Genomic DNA, 21178 nt, shown 5'->3' on the forward strand with positions numbered 1-21178 from the left:
AAATTGGAGATAGTATGATTTCCTGTCCAACCCAATTGGTGACTTGGAAGTGGGCTGATACACAATCATCCCAAAGAATTTAGTTCTTTGCGCCCACACAGTGCAAACTCAACTGACATGTTAACAAGTATATTTGTGCCCTCTGTGTTTGTCCAGGTGAACTTGTGTCCTCCTGCCAACAATGAAACATACCAAGAGAGACTACTCCGCTTAGAGGGGGACAAGGAGTCTTTAGTGTTACAGGTAAACATTATGTGTTTGTATGTGTTATGAATGTGTGTGTCTGTGTGTGCTTACATTCTTGCGTGAATTTATTCTTAATTTTATGCAAATCTAAAATCAGATTTGACACATTCCTTGTGTCATTGGGATGTATGAATGGGATTAGTTTGTAATGACTGGTGCCGCAGTAGCTCAGTTCCTGGTCTGTGATCCAGGTTTTGAAGATATGTATAGCATGTAATTCCAAATAAAACATGCCTGAACATCTTGGATCCATTCGAGCATGTACAAGAATTCACTGTCAACTGTTGCTGTAACAGCAGAAAATGATATACTGTAGCCTTGCAAAACAACACAAGGTGTCTTCTTTGATCACCTTAACTACTAGTTCATGCAGCACTTATAATCATAGTGCTTTTAATCTAAAGTGTCTTCACTACTGCACGGCGTCATTTAAGCTGTGTGTTGGTGAGTTCGCATTCAAGTGCAATAACCAAACGCTAAACTAAAACTAATAATAACTGTGGTGATGGTTGCTTGATGCCTAAGGAGGCCAGGACTGGGGTTTTCCAGACTGGAGATTGCAGACAAATTTGCTTTCACTGTTCTTAGCTGTCACCTGGTTCCCCTTCAGGCTTCTTTAGCATCTGTTTTAGCACCTATAAATACAAAGTCTTCACTAAAGGCCTGTCCTGCAGCCTTGAGGGAATCGCCTACCATACTGTAATTTGTGCTGCTGCCTTCGCTTTTCTTTGTGATACGTTACAAAAACATTGTTGTTTCTTACATTGTCAACATTTCATTTGCTCGGTGTTGTACATGCACTTCATTCTTGGTAATTTGCCATGAGACAATTCCAAAACGGGAGCCTCCATTGAAAAAGAGAGCTTTAAGATAGAAAATGGCTTTAGGGTGAGATGACTGCATTGCGAGTTGAAGTGACAGTGAATCAGCTGCTGTCGGAGGAATTCAACATAATTTAGTCGGAAATTATGTGTGTGACTGTCTGGGTGCATGCTTGTTCTTTCAGTCCAGGCTTGGCAGGAGGTGTCCTGTCAAGGGGATTATTGTAAATGTCTGGCCAGATTCCTGGGTGACAGGCCTGCTGAGTGGTGTTGTTAAGTTGAGGAATATCATGTGTAATGTTTGCGATTTGTTGACTGATCAAAAAGAATGTTGTTATGCTGTCAAATGACACATTGTATGAAGGCATTATTTGTTCTTCGACTCATCTTGTGAGTGTTTATGAATGACTTTGTCAACTATTAGGTGGGTGTACTGACTGACCAGGTGGAGGCCCAAGGGGAGAAGATCCGGGACCTCGAAAGCTCCTTGGAGGAACACAGACGGAAACTTGCCTCCACTGAAGAAATGCTGCAACAGGTAACCCCTTGAAAATTTGCCACATTTGAAAAAAAATTTTTTTTTGTGTAAACAGTTTTAACATATATTAATGAGTATTGTATACCCGCACAATGAACATGATTCATGTCCACATGGACAAATTATGGAATTTTTAGTGGCAGATCTGTAAAATCAGGTATAAAATATTAGACATTGTTTGTTACTTTTATTGGTGCAGACATTATTTTTGACCTCAGCCTTGGGGCATTTTGAGCACAGCCAGCCAATGCTCAACAATACCACAACTGAGTGTGCTAATGAATCTATTCTCTGTTCAAACTTCTCAACAGATCCTTTGTCTCCTGCATTGTCAGCAGTAAAAGTAAAACCCCACAACCCAACAATAAATATCACAAGGAGACACCGTGTATTCAGCAGGTTTTTACAATCCACAAATTAAGCGTTAAAAGACCGATAAATACAGATTCAAGTTATTATATTATCTTTCGTTAAAACAGTCTTTAATTTCGATGGGGTGGCATTTCTTATACAGTGTTGTTCATGACACAGTTTACAGCAGAATTGTCAAGAGCCGAGTCCGAGTCACTTGATTTTGAGGATCTGCTGTTACCGAGTAACGAGCCAATACCTCGACAATTTTTAAATTAATGTATTAAATCACAAAACATACATTTTTCGGTGAGTGCTCACATGATGTAATATAGTATTCTGTAACACTACAAAAAGTATTCATAGAACAAATTGTGTTTTTATTTCCTATAACTGTAGATGCTGCTAAGAGGACAATTTATTGCATGTTTTTTTTTCTCATTAGGGCAGCTGACCTGATCAATTATGTCTTAAGACTGCTGCTTATCCTGCTGTAAGTGAGACTGGTGTTAGATTGCAAACTAACAGCCAGCTGTCATTATTACATCAATGCTGTGTGTGGGGCGTCATTTGGCTGAAGCGCTTGGGGTAATTTGGGAGGGGGGGGGGGGTAGCTGTCTGTGTGGCTGTGGTGTTGACATTATTTGTTTACCATATGCTCTCCATTTGGAAGATTTGGGAGCCCACTGAGATCAAATATAACTGTGTTTCATGTGCACTTCCCCACGGATGTATAATCCATCCACTTAAAGAGCCTGAAAAATGTAGAACTGTTGACTTTGGAAGTCACCAACAATTTCCATGGCGTATTTTTTTTTTTTTTTTACCTGACACTCGTATTGCACTGAAGTTGCTCTGAAATTTTGACCATGTCAAAAAAAAAAAAACAACAACAACAACAACAACAAAAACAGATGTACAAAACAATTTTGGAACTCAAATCTCGCTGTTTTTTTGTTGTTGTAATCTTGTTTTTTAATCATTTTACAGTTATTCCAACCAAAACAATGCATCAGGGAACACCCACTTTTTTTTCAGCAATTCATGATGGTCATATCTAGCTTTCGAGTGCTACGTTAGCTAGTACATGTTGACGGAATGACAGAATAGTCACACGGAAATGACAATAGAAAGCCAATGGAGAGCATCCAAGCAAACTGCGAAAATCTGCAACTCATTCTGGGTGTGGGTGGAGATTTTTTAGTGGGCGGGGCCAAAGCAGCTGAAAAAGGAAGACTAATTTCATTATTATTAAGTCTTTTCAATCACTTTTTCAGATTGATTTGTGTTCAAAATTAGGTCTACTAATTTTTAAATCACTTACTGTTGTATTTTATAGCACCTTTAATATCCCTTTTTAAAAAGGAAAATTTCCTCCTACAGGTAGTCCCCGGGCTATGAAAGAGTTCGATTCCTACGCTGGCGACATAACCCGAATTTCTGCGTAAATCGGAATTAACCCTTTAAGTATGCCTAAATACCCCAAAAATCTCAAAATAACTATCCAAAAACATCTATTATATGTGATCGTACTGTCCACGCCAAGATGTTGGAGCTCAGTCCTAGCTAGACAATGAGCTAAGCTCCGAAATGATGAAGTGAGACGTCCATGTAGTTTGCTGACTTTAGTCAGCTGCTCATGACATCAACACTTGCAGAACGAAACTAAAATAAAAATGAAATTTAAATTAGTTTCATCTTGAATAACAGCAATTCCAATTTGCGTTTATAACTAGCTGCTGATACAGCAATAACTATCCACACAAACGATTAGCATGTATCAGTTAGCATCAGCACATAATCAAAAACAGTCACATAAACTCGCCCCAAGTATTTGACCACAATTGAAAACTCACAATAAACAGTACAAAAGGTGTGTGTGTGTGTGTGTGTGTGTGTGTGTGTGCGCGCGCAGGCTTTCTCTCCCCCCTCTCTCTCCCTCTTACTCTCTCTCATTCGGCTGGGCGACTTCCTCTTGGAAGCAAATGCGATCATCCTCGTGTGGAAATACTACCTGCTCTATGCTTCCTGCGCCAAAAGGAAAGCATGGATCACAAAACAAAACTCAAACATTATTAAAAAAAAAAAAAAAAAAGAAAACGACTGGAAACAAAATTGTGGCGTCGTAAAGTCGAAATCATGTAAGTCGGGTATGTCGTAACTCGGGGATTACCTGTATTTTAAGGAACCTGTAAAAATATTTCATTGTTTAGTTTCCAAATACATTATATAACTTTGAAGATAAGAGTTGAAAATATGCCTTATTAATCAGAACATTTTTAGTTTGCTCTATTTTTGAGCACAGCGCACCTGAGGCCTGACTTTTTTTTTTTTTTTTTTTTAAATCCTTGCAAGACGGGCTGCATGTGTTTGCTGATTCGGCAGAATGATCTCTGCCAAACTGGGGTTTCTGATGCAGTGAAGCCGTTTCCTTAGAGATTTGCCTGGCGGAGTGACAATTTGTTGTTAGGAAGTCATTTAGACAATGTCTAAATCTGGCACAGCTAGCTAAAGGCAGACAGATTTCCACAGATGTGTGGTGGATGTCAAATGTATTTAAAGTAAAATTGTGATCAAAATATTGTTGTCAATCATCCTACTCGACGGCACAATAATGAATGATCCGAGATGGGTTGAAGCCTCCAAGTGCCCACTTTGTGACACTATTTGCTTTCATTATGTTGACTCTCAACTCTAGTGCATGACTGATGTGCTGAATTTCAAAGCAGAAATGTGAAGTAAGGTTGGCCAACCATGTTTTTGAATAATATCAATGGCTAAACAGTTATAAGCATATTTTCGTTTTTTTTTTTTTTTAACGCAACCCTTCCAGATTCTTTGTTTAACCCATAGCAATGCCCTTGACGACGAAAATGCTTTTCTTCGGAAATCTTCGGAAATTACGTCACACCGGGAAGTGCGAGGGAAGTCCGCCATAGAACAGTATTGTTTGTTGCATTGCTTCTCGGTAAGATGCCACGGCGGTGTGTGGCGATGTTTTGTTCTCCCTCAAACGAAAAGTTGTATGAGTGGCCAAACGATAGCAGGGCACGTAAATGGACATCTTTCGTTCGCACGAAGCGAATGAATTTCACGCCATCATCAAGTAGTTTTCTCTGCTGCAAACACTTCGAAGATGCCTGCTTCCTTAACCGGTCTGCTTATGATCAAGGATTTGCCAAAAAGTAAGTGTGATTTTTGGATAGATGACTGATGACTTTGTCAAAGCAGAGCTGCCAACTGTTGTGGAATGAACAGTATAAGCTAGCGACGTTAGCCGAAAGTTAACTCTTGGCAATCCCCGATCATAGTTGTTGTTGCGTTCGCTAGGCTAAGCGTGTTTCAATTGTGCGTCATCTACGATCTTGTCCGAAAGGGTTAATCCACTGTCAGTCGGGAAAGGGGTGTGGATGTGCATATAAGCAGGTCGGCGTCGCGGTAATTCACGGTCACGTTGCCGTAAGAGACACACGCCGTCGGTGAGTTTGTGCACATTTATTTGTATTTGTATTATGTATTTCCACCTTCATGCTTCAAGCATTGCATTGCATTTGTACGGTTCAGCGTTTCTTTCACGGTGATCGCTTGATAGCCTTCTAGTTTGTGCTTTACGTACGAGAGCCGCTGACAGGTGACAACAACAAGCGTGTTGCTTTTAATGTCTGGCAGCGAATCAGCCAGCGCGCAGGTCACGCAGTGAATCATGGGAAATGTAGTCTCGGGACAACACTGAAGTGGTGCTTTGTAATCTGTTCGCTTGTGTGAAAAAAAAATACATTTCCTCACGCCATTAGACGCCACTTCCTCCCGAGAGCCCCAAGCTGTGTTGTACTGTTAGCTCCATGTGTTAATAAAGAAACAAAGTTGTCAGCACGTCGTGTGTTCGATACATTTGTAAACAAAAAGCTCATAATAAGACACTATGCACGATCCGTTTAAGAGACGCTGGAGTAGTAGGAGGCGAGGAGGAGATCAGCGAGAAGCAAAACTTCGCGGTCGAATGTGGCGGCAGTCTGCTATTATTTTGTTTTCTTATTGTTGCCACAATAAAGTGGAGAAATCCATCAACGACTCATCTCCTTCTTTCCCCCCAACGTTTTTATATTATTATTTTATATGCACGAGAGCTGCTGGATCTGCCAAAATGAACATGAAGTCTGATTTTTTTTTTTTTAACAATGTCATCAGATAGACAAAAACATAAAATTATGTGCAAATGCCTGCATCTTCAAATCATGAAAATAATAACAGCTTATATCTTACCAATCTTGTAATCTCGATGGGTCTTGTATCCATTCCATGTCAGGTAGTCTAGACACATTGTTTGCATCCTGATTAGCGTCTGGCTAATACATGTTAGGTCCAAAATCAAATTCCAACCTCCTCTTCTTCCTCCAACTCTTCAAAAACTTGGATCTCCTCCCTTGCGCTCGATCTATCGCTTATATCGCTGTTTGAATCATTGTTTGAAGGGCTTTGTATGGCGGTGGTATGTATGGAGCTGCCATCGCTGTTCCCGGTGTGACGTATCACTTCCGGGTTCGTCCCCTTTCAGATTCGAACTTCGGAAACGCGGTTATTTTGTCAAATATACAACATATAAATAATTTTTTTCATGCTTTATTTGTTGGACAATGTTTAATTACTTTAATTGTGACCCTATTTGGCATGTTATGAAATTACTTCACATTTCTGCTTTAAGAGAATGTATGAAGCAGTGTTGTTTTTGGCAGCCCTTTTAATTTTGATCTTAGTCTTTTGGACGAAAATACTCATTAGTCGTGTTTTAGTCATTTCAAAATGTGTTATTCTTCGGGTAGTTTTAGCATACGAAAACTCAAATTTCATCCAGTTTTAGTCGACAATTCTCAAAATGTTTTTGTCTATAAACTTCAAAAGTTTTAGTCCATGAATTAATAAATGAATAATGAAATAAAAGCTTTCCAACAATTTCGAATGAACATTGACAGAAGAGCACATCATTGTCTACCCGGACATAAACATCTTAATGATGATTATACACACTCAGCAGGAAAACAGCACATTATTTGCAATTAATTTAACTCACCTGAACACCACAAACTGTATGTAAAAAGTTTTCCAAGAGTTTAAGAAGACTCACCGAGTCACCGCGCTAAATGCTAATGCTAACGCAGACGCTGTGCTAGCGCTACGAGTTAGTTTATTGTGTGATGATCACACAGCACAGACCAATAAAGGCTAAAGCTACATGGCATTGCCAAAATAAGAAAACAAAACTTACCAAGCAGAACCTGGCACATGTTTCACAAAAGCAGCCTGGAATGGGCACACCCTTACAGCCCGTTGAGTAAGCCTGTGTATGGGGCGGGGGAGTCGGGGAGAGGCGCAGCACATCACATGAGTGAAACTACCAAACATATACCGGTAAAATGCGTGCTAACTACACGTACGATAAGAAAATATCTCACATCGTGAACTTATGGCGGAAATTATGGCGAATTTTCATCTCGTTCCCCTCTCATGAGGTGACAACTGACGTCCATCTAGTTATTTTTTTTTTGTCTCCCAAAACACATTTTTAGCCCGTCATCATGACGTCATCATCATGTATAAATTTACTGCTCAAATGGCAAAGAAAATTAATGGCAATCTTGGCACAATTTAGCCCTTGACTCTCATTTTAGTTGTTTTGATTTTTAGGGTGTAGACCAAAACCTGTCTAAACCAAGCCCAAATGCATTTATGGAATATCTGGAATAATTCATTATTTTTATTACAGTGTCGTGTCACTATGTACTGTAGTGGACTTGCAGTCCGGTGGGGCTATCATTGCATAAGCCTCAGGCATTTATTATTTATTTATTGACAGGTGAAGGCACATCTAGTAGACATGTTTGGTTACGGTTGATATTGTTGCCTCTAAATGTCAACTTTAGTTTTGGTGGTGCCTCTTTCTTCGGGGGTAGTCTCCATCTGCTTGCACCACTGCACTGGGTAAGTCGATGCTTGATGTGATAATCAGAAGTGCATCAAGGAAGAGAGGAACTTGGTTCCATATGAAAGTTTATTCCCTCGCTCCCCTCCCTCTGGGCCAATAGTATTTCTGACTTTGATTATGGGAAAGTCCCTGGCAGTCGAGGCCTGTGAAGGAAATATACTATGCAAAACGTCATAAAAAGGGTGTCTGCCTCATGGATTGAATCTAAAAATTTCCCAGCTTTTATTTGCACAAATGTCACATGAGAAAAAGTCACAAAACGCACAGGACCAAACACAAATGTCACTGGAAGTCCACATTATTTGCTGAAATAAAAGTAAGATTTTCTCAATTTCTTCACAAATGTAATTAGTGTGAAATCTGGATCTGTTAAGTTGAACCAAAAGCTACAATTCTGGCAAAAAGTATGTAATCGCCGCGCTTGGAGGATGTTCACCGAGTTGTTTTACTGTGGAGAAAAAGAGAAAATCATAGCCATGACAAAAACACTGAAGTCATTTGAATTGGCAACTTTCTGGCTCGAAGAAACACAAAAAGAAATCAAGAGGAACAATTGTTTGTAACGTTTCATTTTTCTGACCAAGCAGAGTGGGGAAAAAAGACTCAATTCTGAGGAAAGAATTATGGAATAATGCAATCCTGAGGAATGGACAACAAGGAATTATCAAGCAACCACGCAACTACTAACATGACCATATTAGGCCAAAGAAAAACACAAAAATCATCAATTTCCGACAATGAAAATCTACAGAAATGAAACATCACCCGTCCAAAGAGCATGAGTGCCATAAGAAAACATTTCGTACCAGAAAATTATAATGATCATCGGTTTTCCGTGGTCTATCGGTGCCAAATACAAACTGGGAGAGAGGTTACAATAGTTTGTTTTCACGGTGCTTTAAAGACGACACATGATCGAACAGGCCGGCATGATCATAGTACAGTGGTACCTCTATATACGAAGTTAATTAGTTCCAGGACCTTGTTTGTTAGTCAAAATGGTCATATGTCGAGCAGGATTTTCCCATAAGAATACATTATAATTCCGTTAGTTTGTTCTACAGCCCGAAAACCTACACTAAATCCTTAATTAATACTAATTCAAATAGGAATTACACAGAGAAAAACAAATTATGAATAAGAATAGGAAAAAATAACAATAATAATACCTGTAATAATGTAACGAATCGGGTTCTAATGTGATGAACAGGTTTAGTGTGGTGTACCTGAACGCGTGCCTGACGTTACACAGACAGAGAGAGAGAGAAGACTTTTTACTTTCACTTTTCATGTTAAGCTGCGGCGGACAGTGGGCATGTTGTGTTGCACAAGTTCTGAAATAAATGATTACAAACCTGACGAAGCTGGCGATTTTTTTTGACGATGTTACAATCACAATAATTGACAATTTAACTTATAAAGTTTGGCGAAGGGAGGTCAGAGGAGGACCGCCGATATCGTAAAGATTCTTCGGCCATATTGTCGAGCCAGCTCACAGACGTGCACACAAAACTCATATTTTTTCTATCATTTCCATCTTCTTTTCAATAGTAAGCCTCACCTTTTTCCATTTTTCACCACCTGCACTAACATTCTTGGAACCCTTGTTGATTTGTCTCACAAGAAAATCCACCGTGCGTCCGTCTTGCGGGAAAACAAAGAAACTGCGGCACTGTCATACATCGTCGTATTTCTAGCATATCACCGGATGTAGAAACAAATGGCGAGTCAAACTTTACGTCGGATGTCGAAAAGATGGTCTGTCAAAGTGATCGTATGTCGAGGTACCACTATACTTTGACTGTAAGCCTGTGTCTGGTCATGTGGTGAAACTAATGGAACCAATGTGAGCATCCCTGGCATAAATTAAGTCAAATTTAATATGTAGAATAATGAGGAAGGCAATTATAATGACTCTAGCCCAAAGTAGCCGGGTCAGAGTCGTGTTTCTTCTTAAATCTACTCAAGTAAAAAGTATGGCGTGGTAAAACTACTCTTAGAAGTGCATTTTTCAAAAGAAGAAAATTGCTCAAGTAAATGTAATGGTTTCACTACCCACCTCTGTACACTGTGCTGCCTTTGCAGTAAACAATACCAATAAGAAAAATTATCTTTTGATTTTCTGTCTTGCTTTTCTATTGTATATAATTGTTGCAACCAAGGAATTTCACTGCTCAATAAAGCCTCTCTTCTTCTTGGCGCCATATGAGTAAACAGAAAAATAACACTTGCACCATGCCTTCATGAATAATCAGTTCCGTTTTGAGTCGTATGTTCATCCTCACACATAAACTTTATGCAGTCATGAGTCAAGAAATCCTCATTTGTTTATCCAAAGTATGGCTGGTATTCATTGGTTTTGTTCATTTTGTCATTGGGATGACCTTCCAAAGCAGAGGTCCCTACCCTATTCCACAAATGCCCGCTTTGGGTGCAGGATTTCATTCCAACCAAACAAGATGACACCTTTTCACCATCTGGTGTTTTACAAGTGCAATCAGTTGATTGCAGTCAGGTGCTGCAAGTTTTAGCAGAAACCGTATTGGTTCACCTGTCTCGAAAAGTCTGGATATTCATCAATTGACAGCCAGAGAAGTTGTCTACAAATGGAGAGAGTTTGGCATTGTTGCTTCTCTCTCAAGAAGTGGCCATCCTCCAAAGATGACGCCAAGAGTTTAGCGCAGAATCCTCAGAGAGGTAAAAAAAAAAAAGAACCCTAGAGTGTCTGCTAAAGACTTACAGAAATCACTTGCACAGTCCAATATCTCTGTGCACACATCAACTACATGTAAAACTATGACCAAGAATTGTTTTCATGGGAGGACTCCAGGGAAGAAGCCACTGCTGTCTAAAAAAAACATTGTTGCTTGTTAATATTCGCAAAAAGGCACTTGGGCACTCCACAGAAGTTTTGGCAATATATTTTGTGGACTGATGAAACCGAAGTTGAATTGTTTGGGAGTAAGACACAACGTCATTTGTGGAGGAAAAATGGAACAGTTGACCAACATCAGCACCTCATCCTCACCGTGAAGCTTTGTGGAGGGAGCATCATGATTTGGGGCTGTTTTGCTACTTCAGGGCCTGGACAATTTGCAATCATCAATGGAAGAATTAATTTCAAAAGTTTATTAGGATGTTTTGCAGGAAAACTGTCTGTCAGACCGTTGAAGCTAAAAAGAGGATGGATGCTGCAACACGACAATGGTCCAAAACACAGACATAAATCTTCAGAATGGTTTCAGAAGAACAAAATGCTGTACATGTTCTGGAGTGGCCAAGTCAAGGTCCAGACTTGAACCCCATTGAGATGCTGCGGCATAACCTAAAGACAGCGATTCATGCTAGACATCCCAGGAAACTGACTGAACAACAGCAGTTTTGTAGAGAAGAATGGGCCAAGATTGGGACTGATCGATGTGACAGACTGATCTGCAGCTACAGGAAGTGCCTGGTTGAAATTATTGCTGCCAAAGGGGGGGGCCACAAAATATTAAATGTGATGGTTCACTTACTTATCCCCCCCCCCCCCCTTGTGTCATTGTTTGCATACTATCCTCATTTAAATATGAAAACCTATAAATGTTTGGGTGGTTTTAGTTAAAAGACCAACACCATTCTTGGCCATAGTTTTACATATAGTTGATGTCCAGTGATTTCTGTAAGTCTTTAGCAGACACTCTCTGGTTCTTTTTTACCTCACTGAGTATTCTGCACTGAACTCTGGGCGTCATGTTTGGTGGACGGCCACTCCTTGGGAGAGAAGCAACGGTGCCAAACTCTCTCCATTTGTAGACCACTTCTCTGACTGTTGATTTCTGAACATCCAGACTTTTGGAGATGGCTTTGTAACCTTTCCCAGCTTTATACAAATCAACAATCCTTGATCGCAGGTCTTTAGACAGCTCTTTTTATAGTGGGCAGGGCAGCTTTAAACCACTCATCAGTGATTGGGCATACATCTGACTTAAATTGTTTGGTAAAAATTGGTTTCAGTTGCTCTTTAAGTCTCCTTAGGCAGAGGGTTCACTTACTTATTTTTCCCCTTCTGTCATTGTTTGCGTGCTATCCTCATTTAAATATGAAAACCTATAAATGTTTGGGTGGTTTTAGTTAAAACACAGTTTTTTCATCTGTGTGATTTTGACAAAGATCAGATCACAGTTGATGGTGATTTTATGTAGAAATGTGACAAATTCAAAATGTTCAGATACTCTTTCATACCAAAGTATTCCACCACAATACATCAGGGAACGCCCCCTTTTTTCAGCAAGTCTGGTTGTGACATCAAAACCCGAATTGATTGTCATATCTAGCTTTCTAGTGCTGCGCTAGCTAATACATGCTGACAGAATGACAGAACATGGCAACAACAGAACCGAAAGCCTATGGATAGCATGTTTACAGAGTCTAAACATCTGCATATAATTCTCTCAGTTGACACCATCTTCTGTTTGAAGATTTTTTAGTAGGCGGGGCCAAGGCAGATGAAAAATGAAGACTAATTAGGTTCTAATTTCATTATTAAGCGTTTTCTGTCATTTTTTACGATGGATTTATGTCCAAATATGGTCCGCTACCTCTTTAAAGTCAGTTGTTGTAGCATTTCCTTGCACTTTGAATGCAATTTAAAAGAGGAATTAGGATTAGTTGTAAAGGGGAAACGAAAGCAACCCTCATGACTTGTATGCTGATTCACGGTAGAAAAAACATACTGTACAATTTTTAATACTTGTTGTCAACTGTGGTTCTTACATCCTTGTTTTTCCTCTGCCATACCACGGAGGCACTGAGTTTTATTAATAGAGCCCTCGACTTGCCTGTATGTGAGTGTGTGTATATTTAGCTTGGTTGGGTCTGGATCCCTAGTCTAGCTTGATCGGGCAGTGTGGGGAGAACACTGAACTCAAGAAGTGTTCTCAAGGCTGCAACGTAATATTGTGTTATAGGCATTAAGTTGTGTATGTGTTTTTTGATGTTTCGATTTATTTATTTATTTATTTATTTATTTTTGAATGATCGTGATATTTATTCAATATAACTTTTTCTCAGGAGCTGGTGAGCAGGACGTCTCTTGAAACCCAGAAGTTAGATCTGTTGGATGAAGTCTCGTGCCTGAAACTCAAGTTGGTCAGCATTGAGGAAACCCACAACACACACCGACAGGAGTCCATGGACACAAATCAGAACAAGGCAGAGGTAGGAAAAACCATAAAATGTGTGGGTGTTTTCAAGTTCAGAACTCAATTGACTGCAGCAATCATTATTTTCTGATGCCATGTAATTATAAATGTTGCAAAATAATTCTTACCTACCTTTGTGTAAAAGGGAATCCTGCTTGCAACCGGCTCTTTTTATTTTAAGCTTTCTAGAGGTCTTAACAGCAGCCAAATGGCCTGGTAATTTTTAAATGCTTTGGACAAATTCCACATATAGTAACTCATGTTTGATTGCTGTCACCTGTTGCATAATGCAAATCAAACCAGTTGCCAATTTGGCTAAAAAATAATTTTTTTGTCTGCATCCTAAGTGTGGTGTTGAAACATGTCCACTCTTTTTAGCTCTGCTATGCACTGAAAACACCAAACGTTTGGCTTTACTAATCGCAAACATTATACTCTCCCACATCTCTTTTGCGCAATGTTCTTCTCTCCAGTCATGGCCGAAGTTAAAATCCTCCATTCACCTGATGAATGGTTGTCCCAAGCACACATTTACTGGAAGCCAAATGCGTCAGCCAAATTCTAAACAGACAAGCAATGAGCAGATGGCCCCCACCCTGCCATACTCCCCCATTCATAGTCCCTGTCATCACAGTCAAAGGTAACAATAAAAGGTCTGTGGACACATGCTTAGTGTTGCCACTCTGAAACAACCTCAATCAAGCCGCTTCAACTGCATTTCAGCAATACTCTTAAGCGAAATCTGGCTCTATTCACTAATACAAATCTTCAATATTGACTACATGGTTAAGTTAAAATCACGATAATACAGAGGTGTGTAGTAAGACGTTACATTTACTTAGTTAACATTTATTTGAGTTACTTTTGGAGAAAAATAGTTTCACCACGTCATACTTTTTACTTGAGTAGATTTGTGAAAAAGAAATGCTATTCTTACTCTGCTACTTTGGGCTACACTATTCTTTATTCTCTTTATTGTATATATTAGATTTTGCACAATTTTTTTGCCTGAGATTCCCACAGTGGCTCTAGCAGTTTTACCAATGAGACATCACAACAATAATCACATAGCTCCATTATACCAATCAGACGAAACAATTACAGTCACATGACCACCTACTAGCTTGCGGCCGGAAGTGCTATGATTGTGCCCGACCTATTCGGTTTTAAAGCACTTGAAAAATTAACTATTTCAACCTCCCTGGTTTCATTTGGCATTGATAACCAGAGATATAATCATTTAATTTCATGGTAGGAAATATGTTTTTTCCACTGGAGGGCACTGGTTTTCTTCGGACGGTTGATATTTCATTGCTCTAGCTTTTTCTCGGAATTCGGTGATTTTTGTGTATTTCTTTTGGCTTAATTTGGTTATGTAATAGATTATAGTACAGTATAATAACAACAGTTCATATAGATGATGTTGTGCTAAGAAAACAAAAACAGTGATCCCTCGTTTGTCACGGTTAATGGGGACCAGAACCCGCCAGGATAAGTAAAAAAAAAATGCGAAGTATTTTATTTATTTATTTTTTTTGTCTTTTGGAACATTTTGGAAAATTTTACTGTCCGAACTGTGCTGCCTTCATAATGTCATATTTAAAAAAAATAATAACATAGAAAATTGCTTGTCTCTATTAGGTATGTGCCGGTTACCAGTTTCAAGGTATACCGTGGTATGAAAACGTCAAGGTTTCTAAATCGCAAAAATTTTCCGTCATACTGTCCCGAAGGTATCAGCTATTCTTTATGTCACCAAAAATGCAGGGCTCACCCATCCTTCTCAAGTTCTTGCTCAGTGTCAGTGAGTCAGCTGTGCTGCACGTTGGCTGGAAGACATAAAACACCTGAACTTTTTCCCCCATCAAAGAAAGCGAAGACGCTGGTATAGGAATACTTTGGGTACAGGAAAGTTAGAGACAGTCGCGGCTTAGGTGGGCCAATCGACACGTGGCTACCAGAGAAGGCAATATCTCCAATATGATTTCGCATTTATACAAAATTAAGTTGATTAAGTTTAGTAAACGCTGTCATGAACGTTTCCCACTAGCTACGAGAGCTTGTGTATTGTGTCTAGCAGTGGTAAAACATACTGTAACCTAAGCTTGTTAACAAGGCAAATAGCGTGGCTAACTAGCCTGCCAATTTAATTTTATTTAGAATTTTTCATTTATTTTTTCTTATTTTTTAAAATGTATTTTACTTAACATTATACTTATATTCCAATTTGCCAATATGCTATTTTGAAAAATAAAAATCCTGTTCAATGAAAAAAAAGTTTTTTTTTTTTTTTTTTTTTTTTTTTTTTGTAACCCAGAAATCTCAATATAAAACATTTTAGAGCTCTAATTGCAATACCGTGATACCGTGATATTTTTGCTCAAGGTTATCATACCAGCAGACTCTCATACTGGCACATGCCTAATCTCTATTAAATTCTTCATTGAGTGAGTCCACTCAATTCTGCTCCCGCTGATGAGAACAGCGTCTCACTTACACAATAAGTTGCCACAGCACACTACCGCTAATGTGTAACAAGCTAAACGATGATTGACAGATTTGCGCCTTTGATTGTAGAGCTACCAAGCTTCCCTGACAAGATCAAAGTTACAAACCTGTCTGTCATCGCTAACTTTAACTAGCAAACTCCAATTTACTGCTAACCAAAAAAAGCAGCAGGAGATAAAGTGAGAGGCTGTAAAAGCATGAGGCAGATAAACATAAATATATTCTTTTAATTAAAAACCCGATCCTTTTCACCCGATTCCGATCCTCTGAAAATGGCGCGATCGGGCCGATTTCAGATCACGTGATCGGATCAGCACATCCCTCATCTAAAAATAGTCTAATGCGGATCTACAACTGGAAGTTTGCGATGCCACTTTTTATAGAAACACTTTACTCGTGCAACAGCTGCTTATCCACCAGCTTTTAACTGAAACTGTCTTTTAAATATCAATATTTTCTTCAAATTTCACTTAATGTAAACACTGACTAAAATCTGCCTTAACCATCACTGTGAAGTTGTTTTGCTTGTCTCGTGTGGGGTTTACTCATCGTGACACCCAGCTGCTCTCCCACTCTATCACAAAGCCTCACTTGTAGTGTGGACGTGTATGAATGTTAAGACATCACATGGCATCCAGAGCCATTGCCAGAGGATACGTTAGCCAGCAAATGTCAAATTTGCACTCGGTCACCAAATAATGAAGTGGTGACGGGTGTGGGGGACGTGTTGTATTAATAAACATGGGTTGAATATGCATATTTATTAATATCTATAGTATGATTGTATTATTTTTCACTTTGACACATCTGCTTGTGCATGCTGTGGGAGGAAGTGTTGCTTCACACTGTACACGCCTAAACTACAGGGAACTACAAATGCAACTTAAAATTGATCGCAGACGAATTGCAAATAGCAAAGCACACTGTTTCAGACATGTTTTTTCTTTGGGTGACGTACATGAAAATTGCAGAAAGTTGGCTGGTAGGACATGAACCAGCCACATATACAAAAAAAAAAAAGTCTGATATATTCTTAGGCCAGATTTTGATGAGTGGCTGATAACTGACAAGCCTGCTTGACATACACAATGTAAATTCAGTAATACAGCAATATTCGCTATGTAAGAAAGCATCCCTAGATTTGACTCTTTTAGACATACAGTACACAGAAGAGCACAAGTATTTGCACTCTTGTGATTTTGCATGTTCGCCCACTCAGAAAATAGGTAGAGGTCTGAAATTTCAATCATAGATGCATTTCCACTTATCAAGACACACTATTTAAAAAAATCTAGAACTCACATCGTATGATTTTTCAATAATCTATTTGTAATTCACTGGGGTTCATAAATATTTGCACCCCTGAGAATCAGCAATGATTATGACAAAAGTTATAACAAAGACTTGTCAGTATACCTTAAAAAAGTCCACCTTTACCCCATGAGTAACCACCCGCTGACCAACCATCTACCATGGGCAAGAATAGAGAGCTTTCGAAAGACACAAAGTTGAGCTCCACAAAGCTGGAAAAGGCTATGGGACAATTGGAAAGTCACTTGGTCAAGATAAATCAACAGCTGCAGCAACTGTTAGAAAATGGTAAAGGCAAACCATGACTGATAATCTACCTAGAACTAGGGCTCCTTGTAAAATCTCTGCACTTGGGGCATCACTCATGATGAGAAAAGTGAGGGCGCAGCCTAGAACTACACAGGAGGAGCTGCTCAATGACCTGAAGAGATCTGGATGCACAGCTTCAAAGGCAGTAGAACAATACGGTATAGTGGTTTAAAATCATGCATTGCTCAGAAGGTTCCCCTGTTAAAGCTAGTACATGTTAAGGCCTGTCTGAAGTTTGCCAGGGACCATCTGAAGGATGCAGAGGGGTCATGGGAGAAAGTCATGTGGTCAGATGAGCCCAAAGTAGAACTTTTTGGTGAAAAAATTTCTCGCCGTGTGTGAAGGAAAAAGAAAAATGAGGAACACCATCCTCACTGTGAAGTATGGTGGTGGAAACATCATGCTCTGGGGCTGCTTTTCGGCAAAGGGGACAGGACGACTGTACTGTATAAAGCCACAACCTCCTTTCTTCAGTCAGTGACTTGAAGATGAGTTGTGGCTGGATCTTCCAACGTGACAATCTGAGGCACACAGCCAAGCTGACCCAGGAGTGACTGTGTAAAAAGCATATCAAGTTTCTGGAGTGGCCTACCCAGTTTCCAGACCTCAGTCCAATAGAAAATCTTTGGATGGAGCTGAAACTTGGTGTTTCTCAACGACGAGAAGATTTGTGTGGAGGAATGGGCCAAAATCCCTGTTTCCATATGTGAAAACCTGTTGAAGAACTACAGAAAGCATCTGAGCTCTGTATTTGCAAACAAAGGCTTGTGCACTAAATTTTAGCACTGATTTTCTCAAGGGTACAAATACTTATGAACCCCAGTAAATTACAAATAAATTATTGGAAAATTCTGGATTTTTTTTTTTTTTTTTTTTTTTTTTAGATTATTTCTCTATAAGTGGAAATGCATCTATGATTGAATTTTCAGACATCTACTTATTTTCTAAGTGGGTGAACTTGCAAAATTACAAGGTGTACAAAAACTTCTGCTCCTCACTGTATATCTGATTTCAAACATGTTTGACCTATTAAAAAATGATCTACCAGATGGGGTTTGTGTGTGATAAGCTTTTTACTGAAGGTCCCTTGCCTTTATTTTTTTTTTTGCGTGTGAAATGTTCCCTGTACTATGCATCTATTTCTATACCTTCTTTCTTGTAAATGTTGTGTATAATCAAATTTTCTCAGACATCTTTTCCAGGTCCTGCTCTTAAACCCATTTATCACACACAAGACTCACTGTAGTGGAAAAATACTTTACTTGGGCTTAGACATTTTCAAAATATAGTATACACCAAACAGTAACAGTAAAGTAGAGAGTTAAGTTTTTATTTTGCCTGTTTTGAACTGTACAGTACATATTCCGTGCTTTTATTATTATTATTATTATTTTATTTAACCTCTATTAGGTTGGTATTTTTGTTGAAAAGAAGAACTAACCCCCACAAATTATGATTCATATTTATGAACTTATAACTGACTGCTTTATTCATTTTTTTCCCTTGGCTAAATACTTTTCCGCTCTACCACCGTTGACTTGTCTGCCGTGCTTCATGGACTCCTCCCCTCCAGTGCGTGGTAAATCTCATCAGCGAGCTCCAGGAGCAGATGTGCAGGTTTCAGGAGGAAATCAGCACTCGCATTCAGGAAAAGCAGGCACTTGAAGATCACGGCAGCCAGGTCGGAGAGCCTCGTGCCGAACGAGTCCAGGGTCACGGCTCGTTGGTCAGGCTAGGTGGCACAAACATGAGTTTGTGTGGCCCCCGTACTTGGACACACAATGGAGGACTGACTGCAAATGTAGGGAGACTTCATGGACGACTGTGTCTTCCTCTCTGCTGCATCCCCAAAATCTCCTTTCATCCTCACCTCTTCACCTTAACCAGTCCATTCTGTTCCTGGTATTTCAGCATTTCCACAAAACTCAACTAACAACTTTTGCCATTTTCTGCATTTTTCATTTCTGTTGGATTATTGGGTCAAGATGTGCTTTGGTTGTTGCAGAAATTAAGACCTTAGGTTTACCAAATGCTTCCCTTCTTTGTGTTGATGGCAAATGGCTATAAGAGATCCAAGTATCACTTGCAATATAGTTTAGTGTACCAGGTCATTTGAGCATCTCTCTTAGCTCAAAGCAACCGTGTGGCTTTACAGTACTTGTGTCCTAGTTGCATGACACAATTTTCATACTAACCAGGTTCATGGGGGAAAGAAGAAGACAAAAGTCAATGGTTCATCTAATAAGTAATTACAGCTTGCCATTGGTGTTTTAAGGTGTGCAGCCTGTTCTTCCTAATTCTTATGACCACTTTTAGGGTTCAAATTTTCCCCTCTTTTTGATAACAGCACGTTCTGGTGGCTGTTTGCAGGAGATCGGGTTCCCTTATATTAACCACTGTTTCTGGCTCGGGTGATTTCTACAACTGCATTGAGTGTTACCCTCCTGATTTAATTCCCCCCATCTTAGCATGTGCACCGTTTGGCAACAGAATTACCCATCTGACTCTGTGGGGTCTTTTTTTTGTCTTTCTTAGCAATGACGTTCAAAGGTGAAGCTGTGCGATAATCTGTTTCAGTTTACATTTGTGAAATAAAAATGTTTATATGTCCCCGCAGGATTTATTAGAAGAAGTTAAGCAGCTCAAGAATAAAGTAGAGGAGCTCGAGGGAGAGAAGGGACAGTATGAGAGGCAACTTCAAGTCACAAAGGTACAGTACATGCATATTGTACAAAACTGCAACACAATTAGTGTGATTATTTAAAATCCCTCATTATGAAACTGGGGGTAGATTTTCTGTACAAAGCAAAAAGTAGCTCAATGTTTTTTTAAATCAAGTTTCTGTGTTATAATATAGGAATTGAAAAAGTTGTCTTCACAAATCCGATTTATTTTCCTGTAAAGTACTCATAATGTCGATGGTTAACATTTAATGGAGCAATATGTAATATTGGTGGGCAAACATTGTACTGCAACCAGGATAAAAATATTGAAGCGCACAAAATCCCTCTCCGTTCTTGGCTGCCAGATAAGTGCTTCTCAATGGGGAATCAAGCTCCATTATCATACAAAAGTTGGATTTCCATCAAAAATAGAAAAATGCAAATTCTTGAGAAATTGCATGGATAACTTTGCTGTGCTAGTCTATATACTTGTAGTGCAAGTACACATACTTGTAATACAATTATACACAAGTACATACGCTTCCAGTACTAGGCCATGCATTTTTAGGACTAGAACATATACTTTAAATTCTAGAACATGTGCTTTTAGAACTGGTGCAAGACCAACTACATGCATGACATGATCTCGTAGTACAAGTGCGTGCAAGCAGACAATCTTGTAGTACAATTACATGCAAGTGCACAATCTTGTAGTGCAAGTACACACAAGTACATGTACTTGTTTTACAAGTGCATGACATATAGGCATAACTTGTCTTATTTCTGGAATCTTAGTTGGCGAAGCCTAGAGAGCTCTGGCTTCTGTGACAAAGACCTTATCTTGTAGTTGGCCAATTGGTGGAGGGTGAAACATCCTTGTAAACACAGAAAAAACAATAACAACAAAAACGGGTTGAGTGTCTGTTTTCGAAATGGGAAAATCGCGGCTTAACTATTACGAACCGTGTTAGAAGTATTCTCAAAAAACATTTTTCTTTACAGTGGTATGAAAAAGTATATGAATCTCTTTGAATTTCTCACATTTCTGCATAAAATCACCATCAAATGTGAGCTGATCTTTGTCAAAATCACACAGATGAAAAAACAGTGTCTGCTGTAACTAAAACCAACCAAGCATTTATAGGTTTTCATATTTTAATCAGAGTAATATGCAAACAATGACAGAAGGGGGAAAAATAAGTAAGTGACATGTAAAATTTTGTGCCCCCCCCCTTTGACAGCAATAACTTCAACCAGACGCTCCCTGT

The 21178-nt window shown here is 39.2% G+C and overlaps 1 protein-coding gene across 15 annotated transcripts in view; it reads left to right on the plus strand.

Annotated features, from left to right (window-relative positions):
• ppfibp2b (PPFIA binding protein 2b) overlaps positions 1 to 21178 on the plus strand; it is a 119299-nt gene that overhangs the window by 47799 nt on the left and 50322 nt on the right. For 10 of the 15 annotated variants that reach the window (XM_057836097.1, XM_057836101.1, XM_057836102.1 and 7 more), the window contains 5 exons: positions 157 to 243; positions 1492 to 1605; positions 12989 to 13135; positions 18821 to 19048; positions 19865 to 19957. In XM_057836097.1, the coding sequence (XP_057692080.1) occupies positions 157 to 243; positions 1492 to 1605; positions 12989 to 13135; positions 18821 to 19048; positions 19865 to 19957 (669 nt within the window). Of the gene's footprint in view, positions 1 to 156; positions 244 to 1491; positions 1606 to 12687; positions 12898 to 12988; positions 13136 to 18820; positions 19049 to 19864; positions 19958 to 21178 lie in introns of those variants that run through there. The other 5 variants (XM_057836107.1, XM_057836109.1, XM_057836110.1 and 2 more) reach the window with 2 other exon arrangements.

The sequence above is a fragment of the Corythoichthys intestinalis genome, chromosome 5, assembly GCF_030265065.1.
Source record: "Corythoichthys intestinalis isolate RoL2023-P3 chromosome 5, ASM3026506v1, whole genome shotgun sequence".
NCBI lineage: Eukaryota > Metazoa > Chordata > Actinopteri > Syngnathiformes > Syngnathidae > Corythoichthys > Corythoichthys intestinalis.